The sequence below is a fragment of the Aplidium turbinatum genome, chromosome 6 (genome assembly GCF_918807975.1).
Source record: "Aplidium turbinatum chromosome 6, kaAplTurb1.1, whole genome shotgun sequence".
In the NCBI taxonomy this organism is placed as follows: domain Eukaryota; kingdom Metazoa; phylum Chordata; class Ascidiacea; order Aplousobranchia; family Polyclinidae; genus Aplidium; species Aplidium turbinatum.
In genome coordinates, this window is record NC_137477.1 from 20,544,945 (window position 1) to 20,566,306 (window position 21,362).

Here is a 21,362-nt window from a genome sequence, read left to right on the forward strand (position 1 = left end):
ACCAACAAAAACAAATAAACTGAACTTTCAAAAACTTCCCAATTGTATTCACGTTTTATCAGTTTTTATCATCACACTCTGTCATTACAAGAAAGATTTTATTATCTATGTTGATGTGATGTCTAAAAATATCTCCTTCTCTTTTCAATTAACTCTACTTAATAGACTGCAAATTTTCCATATCACAATTTTTGTTCATCGACATGTATGTACCACTGCACTATAGATAATAAAGTTAAATTTCAGTTACCGTACTGAAAATTTTTAATAGCTTTGTTGTCAATAACAATCTGTTATTTGGTTCTATATAGCAGCTTGTTTGAGATGAGTGTTTCTACCGTAAAAGTAGCCTATTGCATTTGTGACACTTGTGACTAGCTTCCAGGTAATATTATAAACAACTGTTTACTTTTATGCAGAATGATAAATATTTGCAGGCAAAATTAATTTGCTAATTGTTGCCCAATCCAGTATGTCCTATCATCAAAAACAATCAACCGGAGGAGGAGGAGATGAAGGGAAAGATCCATCGAGTGGAGGCCTCTTCAATGTCAACTATAAGAAGTTTGTGTTTAATTTATTATTGATACATATTACATAGGCTACACTAGTAGAGCAGTAGGCTACTTATGTTGTATAAGTTTTTATCATAAAACACCCAATCTAACAAAGGGACTGTAAAGTGTAAACAATTTGACAATATCGGTATGATGAGTTAACATCTCAAGCTGCATTCATCATTTCATACTTCTACTATTTCCCGGTTTAAGCATGCTATTTCACTTCGGCTTCAGCGAGAAAAAAATATCAGAATTGATGAACATCAACAAAAATGCTTAGACTCTTTGAGTATTATACTGTGTCTTATGCAATTCATTTTGTATTATTTGCTTATATGATATTAAGTAATTCCATTTTTTATTACCCTTTGAAGTTACTGAAATGCATATTTTAGTGGGTGACTGTGTGTGCTTTATATATGTGATATGCAGTTTCTGTTTATCACTAAGTTTCATAATAAAACCTTTTTTCTGAAAGTTTACGTTTTACAACTGAGCAAGACTTACAGAATGGTTTTGTCGTTATTTTTGCTATTAAACCACAGGGTACCTCTAAATACCCATTGTCAGGCATTCTCAGGCATTGTTGGCTGTTTGGGGGGGTTTAGAGCATTTCTAGGGGTTGTCGAGCATTTTCAGGGGTTGTCAGGCATTGTAGAGTAGCTACTTTCAGGCATTGTTGGGAATTTCCAGGGAATGATAATTTGATAGAACGCAAAAACAATGCCTGAAAATGTTGTATAATGACTAAACAATCTGCCAACCACTGATAATGATCGACAATGCCTGGAAATCCTATAAGCCAATGCCTTTAAATTAGACACAATGCCTGAAAGTAGCTACTCTACAATGCCTGGCAACCCCTGAAAATGCTCGACAACCCCTGAAAATGTTCGACAATGCCTGAAAATGATCTATAATGACTAAAGAATATCTATCAACCACTGATAATGATCGACAATGCCTGGAAATCTTAGACAATGCCTTTAAAATATAGACAATGCCTGAAAGTAGCTGCTCTACAATGCCTGACAACCCCTGAAAATGCTCGACAACCCCTGAAAATGTTCGACAATGCCTGAAAATGTTCCATAATGACTAACAAACCTGTCAACCACTGATAATGATCGACAATGCCTGGAAATCCTAGACAATACCTGAAAGTAGCTGCTCTACAATACCTGACAACCCCTGAAAATGCTCGACAACCCCTGAAAATGTTCGACAATGCCTGAAAATTCCCAACAATGCCTGAAAGTAGCTCTTCTACAATGCCTGATAACCCCTGAAAATGCTCGACAACCCCTGAAAATGTTTGACACTGCCTGAAAATGTTCTATAAATCTATAATGACTAAAAAATCTGTCAACCACTGATAATGATCGACAATGCCTGGAAATCCTAGACAATGCCTGAAAGTATAGCTACTCTACAATGCCTGACAACCTCTGAAAATGCTCGACAACCCCTGAAAATGTTCGACAATGCCTGAAAATGTTCTATAATGACTAACAAACCTGTCAACCACTGATAATGATCGACAATGCCTGGAAATCTTAGACAATGCCTAGAAATTGCCAACAATGCCTGAAAGTAGCTGCTCTACAATGCCTGACAACCCCTGAAAATGTTCGACAATGCCTGAAAATGTTCAATAATGCCTAACAAACCCGTCAACCACTGATAATGATCGACAATGCCTGGAAATCCTAGACAATGCTTGGAAATTCCCAACAATGCCTGAAAGTAGCTACTCTACAATGCCTGACAACCCCTGAAAATGCTCGACAAGCCCTGAAAATGTTCGACAATGCCTGAAAATGATCTATAATGACTAAAAAATCTGTCAACCACTGATAATGATCGACAATGCCTGGAAATCCTAGACAATGCCTTTAGATTGTAGACAATACCTGATAGTAGCTACTCTACAATGCCTGACAACACCTGAAAATGCTCGACAACCCCTGAAAATGTTCGACAATGCCTGAAAATGTTCTATAATGACTAACAAACCTGTCAACCACTGATAATGATTGACAATGCCTGGAAATCCTAGGCAATGCCTGGTAATTCCCAACAATGCCTGACAACTCCTGAAAATGCTCGACAACCCCTGAAAATGTTCGACAATGCCTGAAAATGTTCTATAATGCCTAACAAACCCGTCAACCACTGATAATAATCGACAATGCCTGGAAATCCTAGACAATGCCTGGAAATTCCCAACAATGCCTGAAAGTAGCTACGGTACCGTACTCTACAATGCCTGACAACCCCTGAAAATGCTCGACAACCCCTAGAAATGCTCGACATCCCCTAGAAATGCTCCACAACCCCCCAAAAAGCCGACAATGCCTGAAAATGTCCGACAATGCCCGACAATGCCTGACAATGGGTATTTAGAGGTACCGAAACCACACTCTAGTTCAGGGGTTCTTAAACTTTTTTTAGCGCGGACCCCTTAAAAACAATTTTTGTTTGCGTGGACCCCCTTTGTGGTCTAGTCCGAAACTTTTTTGATCAGCATATGCGAGCCATGGCTCTCTTTACCAAAAGAGGATATTTGCTTATTGTCAACCAACTCCAATAATCGCCAATACTTTTCGAACTGAAGGACATTCTTAACGATTCCATTGCCCTTAGTTCAATGAACTCATCTTTTGTAAGGTCCTCATCACTGATAGATTCCAGTTCTACGAGGAAAGGGTAACATATCCATGCTGTATATTTAATATCCTTTGCGTCTAAGCAGTAACCTCTGAAAGAGTTTTACAATGCTTCCAAATGTCTGCACATGTCTGTGTGCAGAGAAGATGGTAGAGCATTACAAACTGCAATTCCATTTTAAAGCATCAATTCTTACAACGTTGAGATATTAGAATAGTTGTTAGTCTCCAATCTCCTTTTCCACAGAGATAACTTGTCCTGAAAAGCTTTAAGCTTTTCAGAAGCGTCCTTACTTGTAACAGCAGGGCCTTGAATAGAACGATCAACGATGTACCGGTACCTCATTCATATGAGTAAAAACATCAGCCAAGTAAGCTAACCCTCGAATAAACTCTTCACTGTTAAACTGCTTTGAGAGTTCAATATTTTTGTCTCTTAGAAAAAAAGAAAAAGCGCTTCAAAACTTGTCCCCTTGACAGCCAGCGAACTTCTGTACCAGTGTTATAGAAGAGAACTTCATGTTCCGCTCCAATTTCTTGACATAACCTCTTGAATATTCAATGGTTCAAAGCACAAGCTCTGATAAAATAAACGATTTTCACATTACCAGACAAAATTTGTTGGGAGAGTTTTCGATGCTATGCATGGCGATGCAAAAAGCAATGACTAACGATGACCTAAGGAAAATCATCAGCGTTGTTTGAACGTAATCTCATTTCTTTTGAAAGATTTATTCCATTTTTGGAATTATAAACTAAGATTTCCATTGGTCCTTCATGGACCCCCTAAAACTAGTCCGTGGACCCCCAAGGGGTCCACGGACCCCAGTTTAAGAACCCCTGCTCTAGTTCATAACTTTTTTGTCAAAACCTGCATTTTGGCTTGTATATATATAAACATTAACAGACCGTTGTCTTTTATGACAAAAGAAATACCCAGCCAGCAAAGTTGCCATTTGTGCATCGTTTTTATGTCGCCGAATGTTGATACACTCTCAAGAATGATGATCTTTATTGGCTCAGAGGCAACTTGTTAGTTTTTATTTGTTTAAGATTAAACTTTTGCTTTGAGAAACATTTGGACATAATCTTAACACAATTGTACTCGTATCGTTTTCAAAGGCATGAAGATTTAAAGGAGATGCTAGACCAGAACAAGGATTCTTTAAAGCTAGAAGCCATGAAACGCATTATTGGGGTAAGAACATAACTTACACAGTATACACACTCTGTTTCTGGAGCATTCATTTGCAATTAGAAGCCAAACAGGAAAATGTGTATTGATTTGGTTTATGCTGTCTGAGACTGAGTTGCATTTTTCCTACACTGCCCAATGCCCATATTCTAAAGGGGTCTGCTACTATTCGATGAGTCCGATTCGGTGAGTTCCTAACCTCTAACTCCTAACCCTTGCATTTTTCCTACACTGCCCAATGCCCATATTCTAAAGGGGTCTGCTACTATTCGATGAGTCCGATTCGGTGAGTTCCTAACCTCTAACTCCTAACCCCATTAAGGGATCGGACTCACCGAAACGGGCCATTCCGATTTTAAAGGTAGTCGCATACTTGATTCAATTGTTGGGTATAAGAATATAAGGTTCTCACTGTACTAAGCCGTCCTTCGGCACTAAGGAGAGTGGGTGGCCAGTTCCTTTCTCTCAGCCGCCTTTCCTGCAACAATTAAGCCCACCCAATTTATTAGGGTCTGCTACTATTCAGCTAGTCCGATTCGGCTATTTCCCTATTCGGCTACAGTCCCATTTGGCTAGTCCCATTTGACTAGTTCTCTATTCGGCTACAGACAGTTTTGAATGAAGGCGCTGACTTTTCAAAAAACTTTAGGGGGCGAGAAAGGTGATGACGTCATAACCATATGGCTATTTTACTCAATTAAAATAGTCTTTGATTAAGCTTAGTGTCTTGTTTGTATTGACACCTAGGTCGCAAACCGAATTTATTAGAACCGCTGCTTGAAACGATTAGTTTTACGCACGCAGTACGCCTAGTCGTAAAAATTTTGATATTGTTAGCTCATAATTGGAACAGTTGGAAAACAAGCCGATTTATTTCCTTTTTGTGCGAGTGAATAACAACGATCAAGACAGTGAAGTTATCGAAATAAAACGCAAAAAATCATGATTTTAAGCAGAGTGGAAACCCGCTATCGGTTTTATTAACCTCGTATCGCACGTTTTGCTAATTACTTACCTTCAAAGCGTTAACAACGGCGAAGTGTTTTTTATCGAAAGTCTTTACAGTCTTTTATCGAATACCGTATATACTCGAGTATAAGTCGAGATGTTCGCAAGTGAATTTCACCTCAAAAATTCAGGTTCAATCTATACGCGGGACAAGCTTACGTCTCCAGCTTGGCAGTTTTCAAAATGAACGCATTTTTACTGCCGTAAAATCATTGTTGACGTAGATTACGGAGTTTGAAACGAAAAGTAAAAGTTTTGAATACGTTTATTTCCAGTGATTGGAACTTAAATTTCAAATTTAATGATTTCTTGTCAATTCTAAACTTTATGCACTTGTTAAGCAATATGCAAAGCTCACGAGACAAAACAGAAAGAGCTGTTTTAAGAGATCAATTTTTTATTTTTGCATGTAGGATATAATCGTTCTTATTACGTAACATTCCATAATCATTGAAGTCGATGTCAAACCTAAGCGGCCGCATAAGACAATGATGTCAGGTTGGCCAGGTGATAATAGCGGTAAGAGACGTCGTTATTGCAGGCAATATTTGCGACCAAGACCATTAAACATCTTTTCTTTTATCGGTTTTCAATTTAATTCTCACACATTGCGAACAAAACAATGCGTTCTGCTGAATCATAATTGATCTCACAGCGGGAAGACCTCGTTGAAAATAGCGCGTCTAATTTAGCTGGTTTACTTAATATTGCAGTGAATAGTTACGTGACTATTCCAGCAGCGTAAGTTACTCTATCATCTAATTTGAAATTTCCATACCGTATGAGAAAGCCATGCGATCAGCTGCTGTTTTGCGGGCAAGAGCAACGTAGGCTATTTTTCGCTTTTGGCACTCTTTAAGTCCGTTTAAATGATCTAAATCTCTTTCGCGAAGTGTTTTATCTTTGAAACACCACTTGTAATAACCATTTTTGTTGCCCCTGGTTAGTGGTTAGGTCTAAACCCCACTCATCTAAAGCTTCGATAATTTCAACTATAAAAGAAACGATATTGTGAAATAAAACGCAATATTCTCTAAATAAACAGAAGGCGTCGTTGGATTTGGAATTTTGTAATAGTTGAGGATTCTAATATATTCTAAGTTAGCATACAGACGGTGACGTAGGATACATGTCGATTTTATGTGAGCAATCATTTCAATTTAATAGTTCAAATATTTTGCGCTAAATTTCATTTCAATTTATTTTTCTTTTGTCGGAATGCAAAAGAAACGATATTGTGGAATAAAATACAAAATACAATTCAAAACTGTATCCGAATAGGGAACTAGCCGAAACGGGCCATTCCGAATTTATTACACCCTGGGTAGAGGTGAGTGGTGTTTTTCAACAACCAGCTGAAGCCAGGTGTCGAACCAGGTTTGCATAATTGGAAAGCCAACGCTTTATCCGTTGCGCCAACCCACCGCCCTGCCCATATTAAGTGACAAAATTTTTAAATTGATGGCTGCTTGAAATTGTGCTAACTGCAATAATGAAAATTGGTAAAAATTACGAATTAAAAAATGCCATCTGCTGATTATAACCAGCAAGTTATATTGTATAAGATTAGCCTACCATACTCAGTTTGCATTGACAATATTTTGTTAGTTTGCAACAACTAGGAAACTGATTTAAATAGATTTTGTACTTAAACAAATAATATGATAGAAAACTCTTTACGTCTCGTATATAATGTTTTAACGGGTCTGCTACTATTCGGTGAGTCCGATTCGGTGAGTCTGATTTGGTGAGTTCCTAACCTCTAACCCCTAACTCCTAACCCCTAACCCTAAAACGGCAATGATAATTAGGCCACGGTACCCAATAATTAAAAAGAAAAATTGAAAAAATCCTCCGTTAAGGGATCGGACTCACCGAATCGGGCCATTCCGGTTTTAACGTAGACAACGTAATTGGCTTACTCAACCCAGTGAACCACTCGTATTATGGATACGTTCAGTGGCGGACGCAGGATTGTTAGTGGGGAGGGGGCATAGTGGTAAAAGATATAATTAACATTTTTGATCAAGAGTAGCTTAATGCTACTTCACAGTCTGAACAAGGTTTAAGGTAGCCTAAGCTATATGTTGATGAAGTATAAACTCTCACGCTCTTTGCGTGTGCGCGCACCTATTTGACAAGCACCTAACTGTATGTACCTAAAAGACGTGGACCCAGTTTTCCAACAATCAATCACATAACTCAGATTTCGCTGCAGTTAAAAAACTGCATAGAAAGTCATTTTTTATATATCTCCATTTTATTTCCAGATGATAGCAAAAGGAAAAAATGCATCCATGCTTTTCCCGGCCGTTGTAAAGAATGTCGCTTGCAAGAACATTGAAGTAAAGAAGCTCGTTTATGTTTATCTGGAACGCTATGCCGAAGAGCAACAAGATTTGGCTTTACTCTCCATATCCACTTTTCAAAGGGGTTTGAAGGTGACTGCTGGTACTTAACAATTCAAGAATTTCAACTGTTTGATGCTATGCTTTGTTTTTTCATTATTAGTGGTTTTAGATGTTTATAAATCTTTAATTTGAAGCAGATGCGACAAATAAATCTTGAAGACTTTGTGAAGAGGAAAAAATCATAATATTTTATTTTTATTCGATCTATGGTATACATATCATATTGCTTTGTTAAACAAATGGGTCATTTCATATCAAAACAGCCAATATGAAGAAATCTTGTATATGGTACCTCTCAGATTTTGCTGAAAAGTTGTCATACTATGCCTTAGGCTACCAAAGGAAAGAATCCTAAGTTTTAGATCAATATCTCAAACGGTTTTCCCATGGCGGCCATTTGAATTTCAGGCACTACTCTCGTTTTTGGCTTGAGGGAGTAGCAAATAGCAATTTCAGCCATTTTCAGAGCCCCATAACTTTTATTGTAATTGTGGTAGAAGACTAAAAATTGCTGTGCTAGTTCATCATAAACTATACTACACAATTCAATAGTAACAAACAACATCTCTTGATGCATAAGTGTTAGGTGGGTCATCAAAATCCTGTTTTTTTGCCCCGTATAAGTGAGTTTTTCAATTTTCAAATGCTTCTACCACCCAAACCAATCAAAATATTTCTCTAAAACCTAATTATTTGTAATTGGAAACATTTCTTCTGCCAACTTGAATTTGGAAGTTGTGGTGCCATTAACAGAGATCTTATGGGGGTCTGAAAACCCTATCAGGCAGAAACGACCCTTTTTTACCCTTATGTTTAGAGCCCCAAATGACCGCGTGGGCATTTTATGGTCATGCTGAAATTTATACCAGACAAACACATACATTTATTCTTTCATTTCATGAAATAAAATCTTTGAGTATCAAACTCCTTCACTATAAATTTTATGTTTTTAAAATGTAACATTTTGGTCATTTTTGACAAATAATCTCAAGTCCTTAATGTAGGTCAGAGAAAATTCAACAGTGATTTATCATGAAAAAAGTGAAAATAAGTAGGTACTATGCTTAGTGATCATAAACATTGGAATCCTGACATTGTTGACTATTAATTTATGTTCAAAATGATGCTTTCACCTCTTCTCACCCATGAAAAAGTACCCACTTGCAATCAATGAGCTATGATATGGAGATAAAATTGTAGGAAAATGATTAAGTCATGTTCAAAAAATTAAATTGCTTTCAGTTTGCACTATAAAACTGCATTATGTAAAATGCATAGCTCAAATCAGCTTAGTTGAGTTTGAATATCATCTATTGTCTAAGACAGTGTTTCTCAAACTTTTTTAGCACATCGCCCTCTTTTCGTTATTGAAATAAAATTTCGCCCCCCTAACTCTGTCAAGTAAAATAAACATTGATAATAGAATGATAAACAAATTTAGTTTTGGGAATTTAATTAACGAAATTGACAGTAACATGATAATTGATAATGTTCAATGGGATGGATGAGCTTGGCTACTTTTACTAAGTTTTGAAATGTTTGGCGACATCTTCGTAAGATAGAGTCGAAGATCACCCCGTTTATGAACTAGCAAGCAATTTCTTTGCTTTGAAAGCATCAATGTCACAGCCGAAAACCCCTTTTCAACGCCATCTTACCGCGGTATGCAAAAAAAGACGTTCAATTTGTTCATCATTTTGGCAACAAAGTGAACGAAATAATCTGTCGTTGAGAGCATGCGCTTTTATCTTGTTGACGCATGTTATCACAATATTCAGTGATTCATGCAGTTCAGGACTGGGATTACGGGCAACCAAATGCTGACGGTAGATTACACAAATATATTGCAATAAGTCCAGGAATTACTCTTTTCATCAGTGCAATGAACCTTCAATGCTTTCCAACCATTGCCGGAGCACCATCAGTTGCGCATTGTAGAATATTCTTCAGTGGAATTCCCTTCTCTTCGTAGAAGTTTTTCACTGCATTAAAGATGCTTGATGCCCAAATATCTGTAGGAAGACTGAGCGCAAAAATCATTTCTTCTTGTTCTCATATTATAAACAAAACGCTCGTATTCAAGCAGCAGCGATGCATTGTCAGTCAAGGTGGATTCACTTTTTGCAATAAATGGTTTGGGCATTGGGCTGTTATTGGTGGTTTGATAAATTCGCCCCCTTTGAGTGTTTTCGCCCTCCGATCGCCCCCTTTGATTTTTTCGCCCCCCTGGCGCTCGAAATCGCCCCCAGAGGGGCAATTTCGCCCACTTTGAGAAACGCTGGTCTAAGAAACTGTGGAAGTAGTGCCAGAACATTTTCATAATCATTTTGGTTAAGTTTGTATTTTCGAGCACTGTGTCCGTAGGTTTCTGGTACACCAACACAACAAACTATATGATGGAATGGCATCCAACAAGACATTTGTCTTTGGTCTGGCAGCCCCATCAAAATGTTGTTTACACGCTTCATGAATTTTACGAAAACATCACCAAACACCATGTTTATCTGAACTTTCAATAATATATCCAATGAACCAATCATCATCATAGATACAGGACAGGCAATGTATATTCCTGGTTGGAACAGAGTTGAGATTTTTGATTGATCTGAAAGCAAGCGTTCTTCATCCAAATGTTTTGCATCACAGATTTGTTCTGCACTGATGTCAGTGAAGATTGAATCTTGTGACATTCTTTTCATTCGTACTATTGATGGAAATTGGAATAAAGCAATGGTGTGAACGTGTTCCCCTAATAGTTTTAGTCGAGGCATAACGTCTCTCCATTCATACTCTTCTCAACCATGCACCAATGGGGAATGGCCTCTTCTTCCTCCTGTGAATGTGGTGCCGAGGAACAGACCGCAGACCACATCATCAATGACTGCTCCATCTTCAAGCCACAACAGAGTGGAAAGTCTGCGTGTCATGGATGATGTAACCAAAGACTGGCTGCTCTCTAGTAGCCTTCCAGTGTAGTCTGGAAACATCGTGAATCTGGGGTGGTAAAAGGATAGACCCTCGGCCCCAGAGGCTCACACGACGACGATACTCTTTTTTATTGTTTAACATCGTCTGCACTAATGAAGAAGAACTGAATGTTTTTGATGTTTGTTGTTGCCCATTCAAACATCTGTAATGGTGTCAAAATATGGTTTGCACTGGGGGCCTGAAGACTTGCATGTGCTGTAAGACGTTTGACAGTGCCTCCCATTCCGTCACATAGGCTTTTCCCATGCAAAGTGGCAAAAAAGTGCCATTCAGCAGAAATACCAAAGTCATGTTTGTGATAGCACAGGTTGGTGAAGTTCTTATAATTTTTATATTGTGAAGCTGCACCATCGCTAAAATAGATTACCTTGTGCAGATTCGAGATAAACTGTTTTAGATGAGGTAGGCCTAACAAGAGTGAGTCACAAAGATGGATCATGCATTCCCTTTTATTTTGTGCTGTAGCCTGTAACATTGGATCAAGTATGACAAACCAAAATTCATAAATATCTTAAAAACAATACAAAATCAGGTGAATAGAAAATTTTGCTAAATTGGAAATCTACCTAAAAATATACTCCTAAATGGACCCATCTACAGGACCCTAAGCATTGTTCACTGCTTGGTGAGTGTGGTGTACCAACAACCGCACAATTGGAATATTGATTTGAGCTAAGCATTTTACATAATGCAGAATTATAGTGCAAACTGAAAACAATTTATTTTTTGAAAACGCATAGATCATTTTCCTCCAATTTATCTCTACATAATAGCTTATTGATTGCAAGTGGGTACTTTTTCATGGGTGAGAAGAGGTGAAAGCATCATTTTGAACATAAATTAATGGTCAACAATGTCAGGATTCCAATGTTTATGATCACTAAGCATAGTACCTACTTATTTTCACTTTTTTCATGATAAATCATTATTGAATTTTTTCTGACTTACATTAAGGACTTGAGATTATTTGTCAAAAATGACCAAAATGTTACATTTTAAAAACATAAAATTTATAGTGAAGGAGTTTGATACTCAAAGATTTTATTTCATGAAATGAAAGAATAAATGTATGTGTTTGTCTGGTATAAATTTCAGCATGACCATAAAATGCCCACGCGGTCATTTGGGGCTCTAAACATAAGGGTAAAAAAGGGTCATTTCTGCCTGATAGGGTTTTCAGATCCCCATAAGATCTCTGTTAATGGCACCACAACTCCCAAATTCAAGTTGGCAGAAGAAATTTTTCCAAATATTACAAATAATTAGGTTTTAGAAAAATATTTTGATTGGTTTGGGTGGTAGAAGCATTTGAAAATTGAAAAACTCACTTATACGGGGCAAAAAAACAGGATTTTGATGACCCACCTAACACTTATGCATCAAGAGATGTTGTTTTTTCTTATTAAATTGTGTAGTATAGTTTATAATGAACTAGCACAGCAATTTTTAGTCTTCTACCACAATTACAGTAAAAGTTATGGGGCTCTGAAAATGGCTGAAATTGCTATTTGCTATCCCCTCAAGTCAAAAACGAGGGTAGCGCCCGAAATTCAAATGGCTGCCATGGGAAAACCGTTTGAGATATTGATCTAAAACTTAGAATTCTTTCGTTTGGTAGCCTAATGTATAGTATGACAACTTTTCAGCAAAATCTGAGAGGTGCCATATACATGGGTGGCTGAGTTGATATGGAATGACCCAAATAGCAAAAACCAAAGAAGCAATTTCTTGGCTGTGTTCCTATTGGAAGAAGAATACTTACGTGAACAATCGTTATCATACTGTATAGTGTGGTCCTGTGCACCTAAAGGTATCTCACATTGACATAATTATCCATTTCTGCTCGTTTATAAAAAGTTTTTTTCACGGTGTTAGGATCCAAATCAGTTGATAAGAGCAAGCGCACTTCGAGTATTGTCGAGCATAAGAATCGAAATGATTGTTCCTATCATGTTGCTCTCGATAAAGGAGGGTGTTAGCGATATGTCTCCGTTTGTGAGGAAAACTGCTGCGTATGCTATTCCCAAGTTATACAGGTATGATCTCAAAGTATGATTCAAGAGTTTTTAAAGAATTCTGTTTAAATGGTGCACCTCTTGATTATCAACACAAAGCTGAATGCTTATTACACCACTTAGCGTTGTATGTTATTCACCAGTAAGTCTCTAATCCAGCCATAAACAGAAGGACTAACTTGAGAATGTTTTTGTTTATCGTCAGTCGTCACATTATGATAAGCTACTGCGATTTTTCTAAGAATGGATCTAACCGCTAAAAAGGTTTGACGTTGTCAGAATAAACGTGGAACTGTTGAGACCCATTTAGCCTAATACAGTGTTTCACTCTTTCCAAGATGATTGTCGATCTTACAAAAATGAACTTAGGATAACAAGCATGGCGACTTTCGCGGCTCTTTATCGCCGAATGCGCTTAAAGTTACAGACGTTGTGTTCCATTATTGTGTCAAAAGATGGCGGTAGAGTATAGTAACAACAGACAGGACAACAACATGACCTACTGCTTCTTAGAAACGTTGCTGGCTATTTTGATTAAATACAATTGTATTCGTTCACTACGCACATTATCTCGTTGTTTGTTTCTTCAGTCTAGATCCAGATCAAAAAGATAGCCTTGTTGAGATTATCGACAAACTTCTCAGAGATCGAACAACGGTATGTGTTGCTTTTATTTAGAAAATCATGAGAATGTTATTAGGTAGTGGTGGTAGTTTTCATTCAATCATCAATGTAATACCAGAAAACCTGACTTTTACTCAATATTGATGGAGGACTTCTTGGTGATGGTGAACACGTTGCTTCATAGGCGGTAACCGCATATTCCACTTAAAGAATACATACATGTGTGAGAAAGGATTCACTGGTTCACATTTGTAGAGAAATAAGAACACGAATGTGTTGTGTTTACATTAGTCCAAAGCGTCCGATACTTAAAACTTTAACGCTTGGGGTCAACAACTGGCAATTACTTGCGAGGATCTAATCTTTGTTGATACAGCAGCTGGAATAAGTTAATTGTATTTTAAAGAAAATGCTTGAAAAATATCTGAAAATATCTGAAAATATCTTGAAAAATATCTTGCTTGAAAAATATCTGAGTGCACGTATTGGACCGAGTATGAATTTGGGTTCTGGATTGTTACTTGTTCGGATTTTTCTTGATAAGCAAGCCAAAGTGACACAAAGACTTCTTTCAAAATAAACTATTATAGTTGTTTTGTGTCCATTACGAAGTCGTATGATTTATAATTGCACTGGTTGGTTATGATGTTTTTTTGTTTGTTTTCACAGCTTGTGGCTGGGAGCGTGGTGATAGCTTTTCAAGAGGTGTGCCCCGAAAGAATTGATCTGGTGCACAAGCATTATCGACATCTTTGCTCCTTGTTGGTGGATGTTGACGAGTGGGGTCAGATAGCGATCTTGTCGATGCTGACCAGATACGCAAGGACGCAGTTTTTGGATCCCAATAAATTTGTAAGAATTTTTAGTTATTTTGCAAGTGGGAGAAGAGATTTTCTTTGAATTTTATCCCAGATCTTTTGAAACTAACTACACAGCAATGATCAATTTAGTCGTTTGGTGTCTACTCTTGCATAATCCATTATATTACACAAGCACCTACAATCCACAGCAATAACGTAACTGTGATAAACGCACTGTATTGTGCAAGAGCGTCGATTGTTATTGAAGATTTGCCAATTTATTCAGGAAACTGATGAAGATGACACCGAAAAGCCATTTTATGAAGAGGATGAGAACAGTGATGAGGAGAATGACAGTTCCAAGGAAACAACAAAGAAGCCTCAGTACATCATGGATCATGATCACCGCTTGCTGCTTAAAAGTTCGAAACCGTTGCTGCAGAGTCGAAATGCTGCTGTAAGTTTTGTCACATGCCACTGACAAGTACAATCGTCGATCCTGTAATAGAAATTTTTATAATAACCCAGAAAAAAGAAACATTCCTAGCATTCACTTGACATTGATTTCTCAAAAATGTCCTGTGACGATGGATATGTCAAGCTTTATTACATTATCAATGCGTGATTTTGTAATAAAGACTGTATTTTTACATTCTGCTAAAGTAATTAGCATTCTTTTCTGTTCATTGGTGGTTGTAATGATACAGTGCAGGTAATTTTGTCAGAAAAATGTCCGTGATACTTGACAATTATAAATACAATAAAGTACATATTGAAATTAAGTTAATTTTAAAACTGACGAAAAGTACAACTGCATACAAATCCAGGCGTCACTTCATAAAATGCCAACCTCCTCCAACAACATGTACTTGTCGTAATTTACCAGGTAAACTATTGACCAATTAAGTAATTATGGCCAACTAACTGACTGACTTTGGTTTTCCAGGTGGTCATGTCTGTTGCTCAACTCTACTACCACCTAGCGCCCCGTCAGGAAGTATCAACGGTGGCCAAGGCCTTAGTGAGGCTCCTGCGCGGGAGACGGGAAGTGCAGGCCATCGTTTTGCAAAACATCGCATCCATGACACTGAAGAGAAAGGTGTGTCCGTGTTTGGTGATACGCCAAACACAAGGTTGTTGTCTGTCAACTAATCCTAGAATACTGTAAGCGGATGATTGTAAACCAAAACAGGCTTTATGAAGGAACCAGGTTTTAAATATATATATTTTTTTGATAAAATTTTTAATATTTAAAAAAATGCATGATACGTAAAAGTATGCGGCTTAACATTTTTTTGGATTGAAAACATGTCACGAATGTTTTAGTTTGTTACCCTTCTATTATTAGAACCTATCAAGAGTCAACTGCAAATAAAATCTTGGTTGTTTGTTTTGTGGTTTGGCCTATGCAGAGGTTTGCTTTTGCTGGTCCGGACTTTAAAATAAGATTATGAGTTTTTTTTATCATATAATTTATTTTAATATTATAGTAATCATATTTTGTAATAATTATATTATGTTTATTTTATCATATAATTACATAATAATCAAAAGTATGTCTCCTTCGAGTTTACTAACCAAAACAGTTAAGTTCTTGTTTATCTACCCAAGATAGAAAGGGCTTGAATGAGATAAGGTGCAAAAATAAAAAAAATACACAGTAAAAAAATACCACTTGAACTTCACACTTTAAAATATTATACACAGTAACGCTACACAGAATATACTGTATTTGATCTAAATTTGTCAAACCAGATGTTTGAAACATCGTATCTGACGTTTGTGTACAGTAATCACCACAGTTGAAACGAAACTACTTGCTTCTATTGATTTAAAATCGTTAGATTTTACGTTTTTCCGGTTTTTTAAAAACATTTATTTTGTTCATGTTTCTTAAGAACATTTATTTTTTTCAAGTTTTTTTTCAAAAGAGCTTTGGCAGGCCTAATTACACCACCGATTAATTGTGAAAGCATTGTGATAGGTGGAGAACTTTGAAGGGTTTTTGGTGAAGTCATGCTCTAATAGGCTAAAATATGGACAAGTCCAAATTTATGTCTCTGCACCGTCAATTACCTCCTTGAAGATGACCACTAAGTGATTACAAATATTTTCATGCAGTGTTGCCATATAAAATAACAGTATTACTTTTAAATCTTTTTTGTCTTACAAAATTAATTAATTTGTAGATATGAAAAGTTTTCTTTAATTAACCAAAACACAAAATTATATTAGAGTTGTTGAATGACATGTGTTATTGAATTTAGCTTAAAATAATGAATTTTTTTGAATGACAACACCTGTTCTGCTTGGAAAAGAGCAAAATTGTAGTTTTTCATTGTTTATACAGTTTGGTGCGAGTGATGATTTAAACCAACTAGGTCATTTTTTGCATGCGTGATAGTTCTTAGTCTAAGTTTTTCTCATAGGCTACAAGTAACTTTTAGCCTATTGGAATCTGAGATACTACCGTACTGTAGTTGCAGCAAAGGTGTTCACTAGCTCATGTTGTCTGGTTGATGTTTTTAATTTGGTATTGCACTTGTGTAAATCCCAAGCGTGTCCGAATATCCATTGGGTAAAAATAAAAGACTGTAAAAGCAAGCGTTGTCCAGGGAAGGAAAAGGAAAAACATGAAGGGACAGTCACTCTGGATGGGGATTGGAGACAAACTGGAAGTGGTTGAAAAGTTCTGCTACCCAGGAGATGTTTTGAGTATGGATGGAAGAGTGCAAGATTCAATGATATTAAGAATAAGAGCTGGTTGGAAAAAAACTCAAGAAAGTGTCCGGGATTCTGTGTGAAGGTAGGCTAGTTTCCCGGAAAATGAGAGGCGCTGAAAGATGGGCTGTGAGGTTCGAAGATTTGAACGGGATAAAAACAACAGAAATGAGAATGGTCTGAATGATGTGTCTATAAATTTTAATCAAGCAAAAATTATCAATATCGAAATTATAAAGACAAATTGTAGCCTACGGAAAATAGCCTAGACGTTACGCCGAGATACATCCTCATCCATAGGCGTCGAAATAGGGTGGGCCGGGTGGGCGACGTGTGAAGCGAGGGTGGGCAAAATATGTTTCGCCCACCCTGTTTTCATGACACTTATGAAGTGATCGTTACAATTATTTCCGTTTTTCTTAAACGCTGGATTATCCAACCAACTGCAGCGCAACTTCTTGTTTTACGCTATGTCTCTCGCCAAGTATCCGACAGAACAAAGCAATTCCCCAACAACGCTGCGTGGAAAAAAGAGGTACTCACTGCATTGTTGTTGTTATGGCGACTGCCACAGCTAGCAATTCCTGGTGAGAGAAAGTCACGTTTGATCTTTTCTCCGAATGGTCTCACTTTTGTTACGTCGCAATCAAACTTCAGTTCCCAGTCAGCGTAAGGGAATGTAAATATGACATCATAATGAACATGACAATAAAATAACCGATACAAACTAAAGACGTACTGAAACAATCGCTTTTACAAATCAAAATGCGGCAAATCCGAAGGCGCCACTTTAAAGATAACAGGTCACGAGTCACGCGCTTTTTAGGTAGCAAAGGAAAACATAAAAGAAGTTTGTTTAGTTTAGCAGCGCTCATGAGATCGCAAGGCGCAGGAAAGAAAACATCCAACCTATTAAGGCTTAATTGCTGCAGCGACGCTAAACGCAGTTTTTGTGAGAAAGACTAACCACACTCTTCGAAATTACCGTGGTGCGTGGCCTACGATATAACACGCGTGGTGATTGTAAGGACCACAAGATTACAAGAAAAAACTAATTTTCTTGGACTACACCAGACTAGGATGTTGATTCAATCTTACTATTGCTGGATGTTTTATTTGGGATACTGCCTACTTCGCCGGCGCTTAGACACACGTGCCCAGCTGGGAGAATCTTTTATAGAAATATCACCCTATTTGCATTGATTTAACTCCAGTAGACGTCAATTTATTGTAAGCATCTACTCCTTATTGCGCCTCGCTTTCCGTTATCTCATCCAGCTGATACAGCATCTGATGATACCGATTCTGACTAGTTCATCAAACAGACTTTGTGTTGCTTGCAGTGTCCCAATTGTGCCGAAATTATGTTGGCTGATAAGCTTACGTAAATCGAGGTAATCTTCTCGCAAGGAGCTCTTGATATGTTACCTGTACCTGGTTGAGCAATTAACGTTATTTTATGATAATTAAACGTCGCTAGATGTCGAATTAATGTAAAACAAACGTGAATTTCTTATTGGGCATTGTTGTTACGCAATATAACCCGCTGGGAAAATTGGGTCTGCTACTATTCGGCTAGTCCGATTCGGCTACAGTCCAATTCGGCTAATCCGATTAGTCCCTATTTTAGATCATAAAATATGACTTCATTTTTACTTAAAAATACAAAGATTGAACCCGAGTAACTTTGTAAATGCAAGATGTAGACATTAAAATTTGATAATTTGTCAATAAGAGAGGTAATGAGAGTTCTCACGCTGAGTGTCACGAAGCATTGGAAGCAACATTTTTATTACTTTCTGTAGCCTAGTAATAGCGCTTGCTGTTTGATGTTAATTTGCATTGTGACATCATCTTGACACATTATTTTGCAACACGCAAACCAACCCAATAGTTTGCGTTGCGTAGTAATCGATTCCTCTGCCATGATAAAGTAACAAGTAACTCCGAAACCCAGGACAGGACTTTATTCCAAACTGCCACTTAGGTTTTAACTTCATCTTTTATGTCAAACGCTATTTGGCAACTGTCTTTTTTTCGTTGACACGTTTTCGCTGAGACTTTATCTCATTAACCTCTACTGTTAATCATGAAAAATGTTGTTTTGATGTAAAACACTTATTTTAAACGAACCCAGACAACAAAACTCGTCATTTTTACATTGATCCCAACGTCTGCAGACGTTGAATCAATGTAAAAATGACAAATTTTGTCGTCTGGGAAGGCACTCAAAGGTAAACATTGGATAAAAAGCAAGAATGCAAAAGAAACGATATTGTGGAATAAAATACAAATTCTCTGAATAAACAGAAGAATCAGACATACATCTCTCTGTTATCATTTTTAATGTAAAAATTCCTTTTATGGTCCCTTTGTCTGGAACAAATCCAAGCTGTGCTGTTGAAATTTCCGATTGTAGTTTTGGTCTCAATCTCATGATCATGATTCGGAGTAAGATCTTTGTTAGATGATTCACAAGGCTAATTGTTCTGTGGAGGGAGCATTTTGTTGCTCCGGTTTTCTTTGGTAAAGTTATGAATATGGAACGTACCATATCACTAGGGATGTTTCCGGTGTCATCAATATGATTTAAGATCTCAGTGGTTAGGTCTAAACCCCACTCATCTAAAGCTTCGATAATTTCAACTACAAAAGAAACGATATTGTGGAATAAAATAAATTCTCTAAATAAACAGAAGGCGTCGTTGGATTTGGAATTTTGTAATAGTTGAGGATTCTAATATATTCTAAGTTTGCATACAGACGGTGACGTAGGATACATGTCGATTTTATGTGAGCAAACATTTCAATTTAATAGTTCAAACATTTTGCGCTAAATTTCATTTCAATTTATTTTTCTTGGTCGGAATGCAAAAAAAAACGATATTGTGGAATAAAATACAATTCAAAACTGTAGCCGAATAGGGAACTAGCCGAAACGGGCCATTCCGGGGAAAATTAAATCGATTTGTGCTGACTTGAACGTTGTATCAACCCAAAATTAACTTACTTTCCCCCTCCCCGTGAGTTTCTTAACGTGAATTAACGTAACAGCGTGCGTATCGCGTTGCTCGCTTTATCGCTACTCTTGGTATTATTACATCACAACAAATCAAACAATGCGTTCGTGATAGACTACTCTAGTATATTTTTCGCTTCTCGTTTTACATGTTTTAGTACAATCTTTTCCCACTAAATGTTCACAGCAATTGCCGTTTGGCCTGGGCAACGTTTTTGCCGAAGTAAAAATATGCTAATTTCAAAGACTGAACCATTGCGAATTTGCAAACATACACATTCAATGAAATCTGTTTGAAAACTCTCGCCCACCCAGAATTCCTCTTTTCCAGGGCTGCGATTTTTTCTTTCTTGTCGAACGACCAAAAATTCTGCGTTTGTTTGTCGAATAGTAATATGATGTCACAAGAGTCAGATTATAAGCGTTTGGCCGCGAGTTACCGCACAAGTTGTGTGGCCACAAGTTGTGTAACTTAAGTTTTTAATCGCACGCTGGTTGAGTGATTGCAAAGGAGTATCAAGCGCTAAGTTATGTACCTGCCGGACATGTATACAGCCCTCGAAATTAGCTTGTATCTACGACGGCAAAAACATTGCCGTCGCCAAATCAACAAACCTTGGATTAGGGCGGCAATTGCCGTATGCTTTAATGTTTAATCAAACGAAATTTTATGCGTTTCTTCGTCGCGTGTCACACGGCGGTAGCCCAGAGCATCACGCAAGCTTTTTTATGCGCTGACAATGCTCTTGTGAACTGTAAAAAGTTTGCAACCTTATAAATACCGGCTTATTGTTACGCAAAAGTTATTTTTTCATCGAATGCTTATTGTTTACCGGTGTCGTTGCGAAGATAAATCATGGTGAAAGAAGATACAGTTAAAAAGTAGAATTTTACCTGCTATAGATTAATTATCAAACAGAAGGAAAAGTTAGTGTGGTATTTTTCAAAATTTGTAAAGAATTTTATGACGGAAACAAATTGGAATTAGAAAAGCTACGGGGTCAAGTTAAAAAAGTAGTACGAAATTCGATAAATGGTTCTTTGGCAGTATAGTCATGCTTCCGATCATATGGCATCGCGCGTTCATGAACGGGCAGTTTTGCGTCTTCAAGTATTCTAGTGACGACGCGACAACCTCATCCTCCGATACAGCATCTGATAATTCCGATTCTGACAGCTAGTTCTTTATCAAACAGACTCGTGTTTGCTCGCAGTATCCCAATTGTGCCGAAATTATGTCAGTGTAAACGTAAATCGAGGCAATCATCTCGCAGTGAGCTATTAATTTGTTACCGGTACCTGGTTGAACAATTAACGTTATTTTATGATAATTCAACGTCGCTAGATGTCGA

At 37.3% G+C, this 21,362-nt stretch overlaps 1 protein-coding gene across 1 annotated transcript in view; it reads left to right on the forward strand.

The window, feature by feature from the left end:
* Window positions 1-437: 437 nt before the first annotated feature.
* LOC145772624 (AP-3 complex subunit beta-2-like) overlaps window positions 438-21,362 on the forward strand; it is a 59,683-nt gene continuing 38,758 nt past the window's right edge. Inside the window, exons 1-8 of the mRNA XM_082584489.1 lie at window positions 438-564; window positions 4,352-4,427; window positions 7,703-7,873; window positions 12,707-12,867; window positions 13,437-13,503; window positions 14,140-14,322; window positions 14,557-14,727; window positions 15,217-15,369. Of these exons, the coding sequence (XP_082440615.1) occupies window positions 473-564; window positions 4,352-4,427; window positions 7,703-7,873; window positions 12,707-12,867; window positions 13,437-13,503; window positions 14,140-14,322; window positions 14,557-14,727; window positions 15,217-15,369 (1,074 nt within the window). The 5' untranslated portion in view covers window positions 438-472. The remainder of the gene's footprint in view (window positions 565-4,351; window positions 4,428-7,702; window positions 7,874-12,706; window positions 12,868-13,436; window positions 13,504-14,139; window positions 14,323-14,556; window positions 14,728-15,216; window positions 15,370-21,362) is intronic.